Raw genomic sequence first — 13,712 nt, forward strand, 5'->3', positions numbered from 1 at the left:
ATCGGGGCTGATCCGGCCTCAGGAGCGTCCGTGACAAATACATTAGGCCCGTATCTTCCATGAAATTTTTAATTATTTAGCAAAACTTTTTTTGCTAAATAATTATTACATTTACAAATAATAACTTTTATATTTATGAATTTAACGTACAAAAATTTATTATTAAAATATTAAATTGTGTAAAGTAATTACACAGTGATAATCGTAGCACATACAACCATTTACTTTATTAAGAACCCTATTTCTTATAATTCATAAAGAAATAAATAACATCATTTTTAGAAATATTAATATTTATTCCCTAAAGTTTAGATGATATTTATTCCTTTTCACTGTTATAACTTAACTAGTACTTAACGAAAAGTAACTTAATTATAGTGTTTTGGAAAGCTCTCGAGATGAGCTGTAAGAACGTGCAATGAAAAATAAGGGGTTCCATTTAAAAAATTAAAGGTGACCTTCACGTGACCTTCAGAGGACCAAGATCAAATCGATGGCACCATCTTATGTCCCCCTTCGAGTCAAACAACTTTTGTCTGAAACATTTTTGTCTACTGGGTTTAGTTTTCGAGATATTTGGCTGGATCATTTAAAATGGGACACCCTGTATATACACACACGCAATTAGAGAGAGAATACAGTTTAAACAAATTTTTAATATACAAATTTTCATTCATTATTTTTTAATATATTTTAAAAGATCAAGGCAACCATCGGAACTGTCCCTTATCGATTTTGATAAGTTTCGGATATGTTGCAGAGCATCTAAAAATATTAAGCCCATTTTTTATCTTCTTACCTCAAAGTTTAGAGAAACAACACAAAAATAATAACTTTTTTATTTTTAATAAATATTCTTGAAACTATGAGGTATATGAAAAAAAGGTTTATACAAAAGTTTTATATTGTATATTTAATAGTATTTTATATTCCTAACACAGTGTATTCATATTTTTTGAAAATGTTGAAAATGAAAAAATTCTTCTTTTTAGGGAATCTTTAAATCTTGAAATGAGCAGACAATATATCTAAGGTCCATCAAAATTGGTGAGAGACAGCTTCGACAATTGCCTTGTAAGATAGGCACTTTATTTATTTAATTTGATTCTACAAGATGCTGTGAAATTCTTAATTTACAAACATTTAAATTGAATTAATTCTATTTTTTCTTCGAATTAATGCGAATTCAAATTAAAGATGTAAATCAAAGATTTGCTTTTTACATTTCATTGGCATCTTGATGTTAAGCTTTCCCTTTTCATCGATAAACTCTTCGCTTAATTAGAAATAGAATAAAATTTTAATCCAACCAAATTATTTGGAAATCTTTTGACCATTTTTTTCTAAATGAAAAATCATAAAAAATCTTTTTTAAAGAAATTGAACTATTAAATTTTTTTCACTTGATGCTCACCAGAGGAAGAACGGCAGCCAACAAAGGAGAAACGCCCCCATAATTATACCGAGTGTTCTCGCAGCTTTGTGTTCGGCCCGCCAACTTTTTGTTTGCTGTCGTATCGAAGTACCTAAAACACAAAAATAATCAAATTATGTCGTAATGCTGACTTTTTGAGAAATTTAATATTTTACAATTAGTATCAGTTAAATAATTAAGCTTTTAATAAATCTTAATTTATCTCACAAAAAATAAATCTTGAAAAAATCTTGAAATTATCTCAAAAAAAGATTCTACGTTATCAGATGGACGGAAATATCGCAGTCCTTTATGGAAATTTTATGGATAATTATTGTATCTGTAATTATGTATTAAATATGCGCGTTGTGTATAACGTAGATTTATGTAGAGTATGAAGCATGAGTATTAACATAGTACATTACATTACACGCGTTGAATTGGTAAATTTTAATTCAAATTCAACGAGACTAGAATTGTTTACATAATTATCATTATAGAATGTAAATTAGATCTGATATGCAGTTCTAATAATAATATTAATATTATAATGGTTCTTCTAATGTAATAGTCAATTTTATATTTTTCTATGCAAATTCATCGTCATATTAATGTAAGATTCAGTTATACACATAACCCTCAACCTTTAATTAGTTACGTGGGTTGGTAACGATCCCATTCTGCAATTTAGCGAAGTCAAATTGATTGTTGATTATTCGAAATTAAACGGAAACTCATATAAGATAATTAATTTCTATAATTAACTTCTCTCTTTGTAATTAATTTCTTCCTCTTTCTTATCTTATTCTATTTATTTTTATTTTAATAATTTTGATTTTACGATTTAAAGGTTATGAAGTTAAAAGAAAAAAAGAGCAATTTTATCATCGTATTTTATGTTTAAAATCATAATATTTTATGGTTTTATTTAATTTTTGAAGCACGATTTAATCTTTTTTCGTATTTCATTTTTTATGACTTGATTTGAGTTTATCAATTTTGTATTTTAATGTTAACAAATGTTGAATAAATATAATTATAACAAATATGTGTATATGTATTAGGGCTCGCTATTATACGTTTAAACGAAAATACGTTTACACGTATAATTAGTATATCCGTTTATTAGAAACGTTTTTCCGAATATACGTGTAATTAATTATTATACGTTTAAACGAAAACATGTTTACACGTATAATTAGCATATCCGTTTATTAGAATCGTTTTTCCGAATATTTTCGCTTTTTTTATATAAACGTTTATCCCTTTATTAAGGAGTGTGGCGAATTGAGAAAATGCAAAAAATTCGATTTTTAATTTTATTAAAAAACGTTAAAATATTCGAAAAGATGTTTTTCATAAATGGATATGTTAAATATACACGTAAATGTATTTTCGTTTAAATGTATAATTAAACACGTATATTCGGAAAAATGTTTCTTTTATAAACGGATATGCTAATTAAACGTGTAAACGTTTACCTTCAAGTGAACGTTTTTTTGAAAGCGAATATAAACGGATAAACGTTTTACGTTTACACGTATCTTCGAAAAACGGAATAAAATTAGAGCCCTAGAGAGTATGTATGAACGAATTATAATTATTTATTAACAATATAAAAACAAATTAATACAAATAATTCATTAATCAGAATATATTTGCATAAATATATAATATTAAATTATTTCTTAATCTTTGTAGAAAAATTCTGTATTTGAAATTATAAAGATTATAAATGATTATAAATGATTATAAATGATTTTACTGTATTGAATCATAGTGAGAAATTTCTTAGAAAATTCAAATTTTTTTTTATAGTAAAAGAATCTGATTAATTACGCGATGTAACGCAATATATTAAGTTAGAAGAAAGAATAAAATAATTTCAAAATTATTGAATAATTTGTTTACATCATTTTAATCCTTGATTTATTCTCTAATAGCACACTTAATTGGAAAGATGTTCTAGCGAATGTTCTTAGGATTTAGGGATATCCTCTGAATGTTTTTTGGAACATCCCTTGGAGATCTGTGCTATTAGGACTCTGCACTTATAAATTCATTATAATACATTTAAGAATATATGTAATATAATTAAATAAAAGTATTGATTTGCAATAAAAATTCAAATCGTAAAGCGTTAACCGATGAATTCAACGAGATTTAATGAAAAATTACTGTCTTCCCCCATCTCGCTCTTTCTCTCTCTCTACCTCTCATATCATCGTGTTTTTTTTCTCGAGTTTCTCCCGAGAGCTTTCCTGCAAAAGCCATTAAAAGCCGGCCTACCTAATTTCTGATATAATTATACCTTGCACAATGTGCCATCGAGCGCTGTTATCGTAGCGCACAACTGTGATAATCGCACTGCGAGCGAACATCATACACGGAAATTTTTCCACAAGCTATTAACACGTACTGGCCATTTAATCTCATCAGTCAGTGTTCCGCGAGAAAGTTTCTGCTGTCGTAAAAAAGCTCTCTTTTCAGAGGAATAGGTAATAATAATCTTTATATGCAGAAAATACTCATAAAATGTAAAGACGTTTGTTACTTAAACTAGAAATTTAATAAATTGTATTTATTAAAATTTAATTGAAGCATTCGATATAAACATATAAGTATGTTTGTCTAGCTGACTCCCTTCGCTTAACCAAAATTTAATGAATAAATTATATAACAATGCACTATTTATGCACTTTATAAATCCAGAAGAAAAAAATTTTACCCCTATTAATTTTGTTTAGCTAAGAATAATTCTTTCCTGTGGAAGGATTGAGTAGGTTGTCAGTGAGTCCGCCCTCTCTTACATGTTAGAAACAACTACAATTTAAAAAATTAATTACAGGATTAATGCGCTATTTATAAAGTTCTGATAAAATAATTTCGATTTTCGCGCTGTATCTTTTAAGGTACCTGTTCCTCTTGATATAGTATCCCCGAAGAATACAAAAATTTGTAATTGAGCTCCAATTTGTATTTATTCAAAATTTTCACATTAAAAAAAATGTAATTATATATTCATTCAAAATTTTGGGTTTTCAAAAAATATTTATTCACAAAAAAACTATGAATATTTAACGAGTATTCATATTCATTCAAACAAAATATAAACTGAAAAAGAAAGCTCCAATAAGCAATCATTACCCCTTAACTATAATCGTTTGATAACTTTAAGTAAAAAAAAATGAATTTTATTTATTTTTGTCATTGTAATATTCAGATTTTATGAAGGAAATTTAGAAATTTTGAAAAATATTTTAGAAAGTAATACATTTTTTATTTATAAATATCTATTTGATAGAACGCCATACATATTCCGATATATGTAATTCCGGTTACATCACAATAATGTTATAAACATTTTATAAGATATCTTGGTCGTTCATTATGGTCTGTGGACATTAAATTCTGAAATATATTATTTATTCCCAATAAAAATGTCTTTTTTTGTTTAATCTGTAGGTTAAACAAGGACACTCATAGTATAGATCGCGGTCTAAGCGCACGGTGTAATCGTAGTCAATTTTTATAGATTTCTGTTTTTACTCACAGACTTTGCAACCTATATGCAGATAATACAGAGTAAAAGTGAATACGAAACGAAAATATTCATAAACATATTTAAAAAATATTCATTCAAATGGAATGAAAAAGTATTTATTCGTTTCTTGACGAATAAAAAAGAAGTGTATTCAAATGAGTATTTTTATTCATTTTTTATTCATTTATTCAAAAATTAGGTGTATTCACCGAATACTACTCTTGGAGCAAACAGCAGTATTCGTTTCTAAGTAATTTAAAATTGCAAAATTACATTATTTAATTGTACAAAACGTATTTTTTATTTATGTTATATTATTTCTAAGTAATTTTGAGATTTTTATGTTGCAATCTTTAAAGTACTTGTTCATGTTGATGCTTGACGCTCATATTTTTAGCGTCAACATAGGTTATATGACCAAAATTGATGCTAAACAAAAATGTATGAAAAGAGTATAGCGTCATGTATGTAATGTCCAATTTTGAATCGAGGATATCCAACTTTCAGTGTCAGATATTAGCGTCAAAATTAAAACCATGTGATGACTGACGCTGCTTTTTATGGTCTCATGAAATGAGCATCATTAAGAAACCTCTTTCTTGACACCAGAGATATAAGCACCATAAAATTTCTTTAAAAAGCGCAGTGCAAACCGACTAGATATGAAAGCGCATAAGTTGTAGATTAATTATATAGAATTGATTTAATAATCTCTTTTATTTTAAAGACATTTTATGCTAATTATATTTCTGATGTCAAGAGAAAAGTCTTTTAAAGGTTACAAAAATCGAAATTATTTGAAAATAATAACATAAATCAAAGATATCTTTTGTACAGTTAAATAATGTAATTTTATAATTTTAAATGATTTAGGAATGAATATATAGGAATGAATATAATGTTTGTTCCAAGAAAAAAGTACTTTATGGGATACACACAGCACAAAAATAAAAATTATTTTATTTTTTAATTAATTTATTTTAATTAATATTAGAGGGGTATAATAAATTCTACGTATTTGATTTCTCGAATCGGCCGTTAATACTTGAGGAGCACTCAGCCTATATATTCAGTTCTCCTTTCATTATATATTTTTTTTTACTAACTCCTAGCAATACAGTCTTTCCATTATATAACAAATCTTTTTGGCTAAACAAAATAAACGCGAAAATTTTTTCTTGTAACTTTATAAAGTGCAGAAATAACGTATTATATAATTTATTAACATTAAATTTTCATTAAGTAGAGAAGCTTATAGCTAAACAGAAATCATATAAGTCACTTTTGCAAAATAATTATAAAATATAATATTTTATATATATATTAATATATATTTTTTAAAACATTCTTTGTATGCATTTATATTTAATCTCGCTTTTATTGAGTAATTGAAATAAAATTACGATAAATATTTCTTTAAAAAGAATTGTTTTAGTGCAAGCTTTTTTGATGAGTTTAGTAATAGAGACCTAAAAGTTTCATCAGTACACAGAAATTGTGAATCCCTAAGTACTCTTCCGGATATTCAACGGGACTCAGAAAACCGCAGACAGAGCGAATTCACTCGGGGTTATATTCGGGAAAGAGGGAGACGGAGTAGTTGTTGTTTAGATAATACGAGAATGGAAGGAAGAGTGTCCGTCCAGACAGAAGGCTGAAGGGTTCGCGTGCTCAGGCGTACTGAGGCAGATTTAGGTTGGTTGGTTGGTCGATGCTCAGCGCTTTCGTGCAATCAATGCTCTCGTCTATCAAGATATAAGAAGCGCCTGTACATACAGGGTGATTTTAGCGAGAAAGTATAAGTGCCGGCGAATTTTAGTGTTAATCCTCGATAATAAGTGCGTATCAATTTGTTAGGATTTAAATATAAACTTACGTAAGCGAAAAAAATTTAATTCAGATTCTATCTATGTTTTTAGATCATAAACTTTTTTTACATGTAGAATAATAATACCTAATGTTATGATTATAGTTTTAAAAGATCGGAAAAAAATTTTTTTAATTTTTTCGCAGATTTTTTCGATTTTTTTCCCAAGGGTAGAAAAATTCATTTTTGAAAAATTCACGCGTGCTCGTAAAACCTAACACGTTTGCTTCTCGGTTCTTTCCGTAAAGAAAATAATTGCGTATAGGGTACACAGCAGGATAAGTTAACAGAAATTTTAAAATTGTATAAAAGATCGAAGTCGTATAATGTATTCAATAAAACATACAAAACATACACTATTGCACCATTAATGTAAGAATTAAAAATATAGAGTCCAAACATCATGTTTATATGATAATAGTAAGTCTAGAAAATAATTGGGATTTAAACTGAATTCGTAAAATATTTGAAAAAAAAAATAAACTACAAAGAGACACTTTAAGAGTTCATTAGACCGGAGTGTGACAAACTAGAGTTAAAAATCTGTCTACTTAAGCTTTGCCATGTACTAAAGGAAGATTAGATTAGATTTTACTATAAAAATAGAAGGATAACTAAAAAATGTAGTAAAAATAATGCTACATAATTTCATAGATGCATTAATTTTATAAAGGAATTTAGAAGGTACTTACTTATTATGTCTTTTACAAATACAGTAATTTTTCCAAAAAAACTAATTTTTCGGAAAAAAAACCGAAATTTTTCCTGTTTTTTTCCAGCAATTTGAAAAAAGCGGCTTTTTTAAAACTATAGTTATGATGAATTAATGTATATGTGTTAAAAAATTATTTTAAAGTTACAAATAAGAGTTTTATGTATATGTATAAATATATATGATAATCTATTCTACAGGAATATTTTTTTCAATAGGAAATTTAGATTTACATAATATATTTTTATAATATGTAATATGTTTTTAAAACGTAAATCTATTTAAGTTTCATATGACTTTGAAAAATTATTTATCTCGTCTAATGATTTACAAAAACCTTTCTTAATACTAAATATTAAAATTTTTAGTGAAAAATCTCATCAGTCTTATTCTTTACAAGATATTTATAAATTAAAATGTATACATATCAGCAGCGTATTCTCTGTTACTAATCGCGCGCGCAGGATAATCGGAGATACAAGACAATCTGACCTTATTTCGCATTGCATAATCTTGTGAACTAAAGCTGCGTCTTAATATGTCGCTCATTATTTGGTGTCCCCGGGGAAATATCTTTAACACTTTTGTGGTCCAACTTTCTTTCTTTTTTTTAAAACAGATGGGCAAGAGGATATATCAGTGATGAACAATGATATACTATCGCAATCTCTTCAACCAATGAGAATTTTACTTTCCTAGGAGAAAAATGAAATTTCTGTGGCGTGTGAAGAAATAGAACATTATCTATAATATTTTAGTGGATAAAATATTTTGTATAAAATTTATAAAATCTTATTAAAAATTTATAAATATCATTAATTTTTCATTTATATAGTTATATATATTTATATATGTATATATTATGTACGAATATGCTCGTAATTAATTATAATATTTCTTTATGTTCGTCAGTAAAATTAAATTATAACGCTATTATAATTAAATTTTTTGCATCATAAGTGAAATTTTTTAATAGTCTCTTAATTTAGTAAATTATAATATTTTTGCAATTTTTAAGATTACAAGGTATATTATACGTACTGTATTTTTTTCATTACTTAATATAAATCATTTCTATGACCTCTGTTACACGGCTTAATCGAATTTAATAACATCCGTAGTTACGAAATTGGTCAATCATAGCTGTTCTTCGAAAAAATGGAACGACTGTGATTGGCTAGTTTCATAACTATACGGATGTTATTAAACTCAATTAAGGATGCCGTGTAAATGTAGTCTATGTAATGGTTTCAGAAAATTATATAAAAATATAATTTATTTTATTTAAAATATTTTTACCATTTTTTATGTAAGGTACCTGAGCCGAATAAGGCCCAGGCACTAAACAAGGCCCATTTTTAAATTTATTACTTTAGAACTCGCTTTACGCTTGCACTATATGCTTAAAAGATGTGTCATAGGAAGTAGATAAAAAAGAATTAAAGAGTTGGAATCGATAACAACACGTTTGTTTAACACAACAAAAACTCGTGTGTATGAGACTAGTATGAGCCATTTTTATAACAATCCGCTGCAAAATTTACCAGTATACAATGTTTTATAATTTACTATAATTTACTATAATTTACTATATATAGTAATTTACTATAATTTACTATAATTATAATGAATTACTAATTTTATAATTCATTATAATATTATTCAACTTCCTAACTATGGAAAATAACTAATAAATAATTTTTTTTAAATAAGTATAAGTATTTTTTTTTAAACATGTACTTATTAAATAAGGCCCACTTATGTGATTTTTATTATAGCTATTATTATTTGTTTGTTATGTGTGGAGTTTACGCCAAAGAATAACGATTTTCAATGCTACTATCGTTTAAGAAGCCAAAATTGCATTCAAATTGTTAAAAATGTTCAAAGATTGAAGAATTAATTACAAACAAAATTAAAGATAATTGTAATATTTGAGAGTAGAGTAAGTCCTAAGGAATTTTCTTTCTATGATTAATAATCATTTTAAAACTGATTTAAAAAGAAAATGTTTACTTTCTTTGTTATTTTCAATTTATTTTTTATTTGGACCTTATTATATTCATATGCATGTAATAAGGCCCAATGTCAGAATTTAATAAAATCTTTTTTTGGTTCATTTATGTATATTCTATATAAATAATATATTTTATTTTTGGGAGTGAATGAAATGAAGATTTGATTCTCACTTAGTTTATTTCAATATCCCCATAAATAGAATTTAAAAAAAATAAAATAAATTAGGCCTTATTCGGCTCAAATACCTTATACGTAATTGTTTTTAATTTGCTCTTCCTCTCTTTTTTTCTTTCTCTCGCTATCACTTCTTTTCTGCGTACTAAGCAATTATATAATTCATGCTAAATGTAATGTGTCTTGTCACAAGTGACACGATAACGAATGGATTAATGATTCAATTAAACCATAATCAATAACGGATCGGAAAATCGATCCGTTCAAATTACACTCTTCGACACAATATCTTGTTAAACTTTTTTCACGCGAACTCCAAGTCAGGATATAATCGCATAATGATGTACTTATTTGATTATAATGACAGAATTCTATCATCATGGGAATTGTTCAGCAAAATTTCACTGACAGAAAAGAAGTGCTTTTGCTGAACTTTATGAAGATTCTCTGTTCGTCACTCTAATTTCGTCGACAATATGCGACTCTGTCGGCTTTGGCAATTACATCTGTTTCATTTCTCACTAACTGACAGATGGATAGGCAGATAGACCGGCTGTTAAACGTACACCAGAGTCTCAAACTGACAAATGACCTGTTCAGACTCCTGGAAATGATTTTTCCGCAACAAAAATATCGAAAAATATTTAATAATAATACGTAATAGAATTTTGTTAGTATAAATTACTGACATAAATTACTGACATACATTGTATAATAATGAGAATACCTGTGATATTCGGCGACTTTGTTATCTTGTACCTGAGATGGATAGCTATTTGGTATCGCTGTCGAGTTTCCTATTGTACAGACCAATGAACAAATGGTACCTCAAATTTGACACGTCATCCACATCGTGTGGGAGGTTTAACCCTTCAGATAGCGAACATGAGGCTTTATTCAAATGTCAGATGGGATAAGACATGATGAATTATAACGGATGAATTACACTCAATAGAAATATTAATAAGAAAGAATAGATAAATTATAGATAATTATGGATATTATAATTCTTTTATTGTATACGCGAGATAAAATAGACAAATAATCTTCACAATGTTTCATCAACGTCTTAAAATGTTGCTTAATTTATATAATTTTCTGGTAAATTATAATTTCCCAGTAAATTTTTTATATGATATAGTAACTTTTTAGTATCAAAATCATTAATTGCAAAATTATTTAAAAAATGTTTATTTAAATTTAAGAAGTATTTAGAAAAAAATGATAATATTTAATTATTAAAGTTACTAAGATAGTAGGAAGAAACTTGAATTTTTTTATAATTAATCTAAATTACAAAATTCACATCATGAAAAAATAATGTCCAACATTCTTTTATGTATGCAGAGAGAATACTACTAGAGTCTTAATAACTTCATTTCGTTCTTCTATAACACGTAATTCTGCTGTCTACAACTGAAACGAGCCATTTCTTCTTCCCGGTCGCGTCTATTATTGGGAACGTGATTCGTGAGGAGATGAGATTGATATAGATGTTGCATATCGAGTTGCCGCCACAGAGACACGACATACGATATAGATCTCCATGGAATGTTTCGACGGAACTGTACGCATTATTCTCTCTCGCAACAAGCAGACAGTATTGTGCTCTGCGGAAAAGATTATTAGAGAGAAAACTGAAATAGCTGTGTGAAAAGTATTGGGCGCCAAATTCACTTCTAAATCTGAATTTATAGAAACTATATATAAACTATAAATTTTATTTTATCTTAAATTTCGAACAAGCAAAATAATTTTTTGCGTTGTTTATTTTCTCTATTACATAAATCATTATATAAATATACAGAGTGTAACTGAAATAACGCCCATTAATCATATAGTGCTATTCCTAATAAAAAAACTGAGATGAAAAGTCCTCTACCATTTTGCAATTTTCGCAATACTTTTTTTTAGTTATCCAATGAGCAAAATGTCTAAAATCGACGTATAAAACAGCTTTAAGATATCTTTAATAGTTCTTAAAGAAAAATCTTCAAAATATTTCACAAAGAACACAGAAAGATATTTAAAAATTGTCTTATACATCGATTTTATCCGTTTATTCGGCAATATTTAGAAATTAATATCTCGTTAACTATTGTGCGAAAATTGCAAAATGTAGAGCAATTTTCGACTTAGTTTTTTATTAGGAATAGCACTGTATGATTAGTGGGCGTTATTTCAGTTACACTCTGTATATTATATGAATTTTATATTACTATCCCCTTTCTATGCTCCTGCGATTATTATATTATTATATTGTATACATTTTCGCGTGTGCTGCAATAATATTCAGTTCAATCACTTATAGTAGCTTTAATAGTTTTATAGCAAGACGCAATAATCTTCTTCAGCAAGGAATGAAATTTAATGCGTACTCAATCGAACTCGCATCGAGATTTGACCCCTGATATCGCTGGTTAATAGGCGTGCAACGTGCAACGTAGCTGAAATGCACCATCCTCGGAAATCGGTCTACGCCTTCATTCCATCTAACCGCTTTAATGATGCATCCCTGACGCGGTTGCACGTATATACACATAGACCGCGTCACACATACGCACGCAGGAATGATATGTACTTAGCTAAATGTCGACGTTTCTGAAAGGCCTTTCGCAAAATTAGGTCGCGAGGTGTTCGAGGAGACTGGCGTTGCGCGGGCCTACAGTGTGAATCAGGTCATCGTTCTATATATCGATTCGATTCGATTGGATGATTTCAAAGTATTTTTGAGGAAATAAAATAAAGATATAAAAAAAATAAAGATAAAATCTGACATCGCAACTAAATTTGTGACAGTTAATTTAAGAATGCGAAGAATGTTAAGAGTTTTACACACACACACACACACACTTTAAAACTTTTAGAGTAGATTGTAACTCTAAAGAATGAAATCTCATTTTTAATGATTGAAAATTTAGTTTGATACTCCGAGACCCATTCTTTTTCAAGATTGGCTTGATTTTCACTCCCTAAAGTGAAGAGAGAGATTCTACTCCAAAGAATGTGTATATATATATATATAGAGAGAGAGAGAGAGAGAGAGTGTGTGCAGTGTTTGTATGTAGACAATATGTTATAAAAAAGAATGATTACGTGAAAACTATGGGTCATAGCACACAAAAAAACTTAAGCAGTAAAACTTAAGCAATAAGTTAATTAGCCAATCACATTAGAGACCGTAAGACCATAACGTAAACAGTAACCAATTCAACATGTTGATTTCTTTATTGCTTACGACTTACTGCTTAAGTTTTTTGTGTGCCATGGCATGAAAAACAAACGAAAACACAAGAAGTAAGACATATCAATCAACATCAATCTAACTTCTAACAGACCATTAACTTTTAACAGACCAGTAAAAAAAAGAATCATAAATCATGTTATATATGATGCTTAGTATTTTTCTTGACAGTTTTTCGCAGTTGCTAAATTATTTCTAATGTCCTTAAAAAAATTCTAAGAAAGATAAAGAAAGATAAAAAAAGATATTCTAAAAAAATTCCTTTAATGAAATTGATAATATTAACTTAATAAAAATATATAATAATATTTCAATAATAAATAATTCTCATTGAAAATAATAAATATTTTAATAAAAATAATGGAATTTAATGTGGGTGTATGTGTGTGTGTGAGTTAAATTTAAATAAATATTCGCCCTGTTTTTGGATTCTTTTTAGTTTAAATAAATAATAATAAAAAATTTTATGAAATGTTTTGTGATTAGTTAAAAGCAAATAAATGAAACTGTAAAAAATAGATTTTATCTTTTAACCAAATTGGCAGTCATCGATAAAAAGCAATTTTCGTCATGTTGTTTTAGACTCCTCCCATAAAATTGAAGTTCACGTAGACACAATCACGTTAAGCTGTCGATACTTCATGGTCGATTCGCCTGCCAATAAGCTTTTCATTTAGCCGCCACACTTTTATCATCGATAGACACACATTATGGCGTGACTTCGCGAGAGTCGTAAAA

At 27.7% G+C, this 13,712-nt stretch overlaps 1 protein-coding gene across 2 annotated transcripts in view; it reads right to left on the reverse strand.

Annotated features, from left to right (window-relative positions):
* LOC108722207 (octopamine receptor beta-3R) overlaps positions 1-13,712 on the reverse strand; it is a 139,346-nt gene that overhangs the window by 4,135 nt on the left and 121,499 nt on the right. For both annotated transcript variants that reach the window (XM_018447190.1, XM_018447191.1), the window contains one exon: positions 1,415-1,526. In XM_018447190.1, the coding sequence (XP_018302692.1) occupies positions 1,415-1,526 (112 nt within the window). The remainder of the gene's footprint in view (positions 1-1,414; positions 1,527-13,712) is intronic.

Source organism: Mycetomoellerius zeteki, unplaced genomic scaffold, assembly GCF_001594055.1.
Source record: "Mycetomoellerius zeteki isolate Tzet28-1 unplaced genomic scaffold, Tzet1.0 scaffold199, whole genome shotgun sequence".
Lineage (NCBI taxonomy): Eukaryota > Metazoa > Arthropoda > Insecta > Hymenoptera > Formicidae > Mycetomoellerius > Mycetomoellerius zeteki.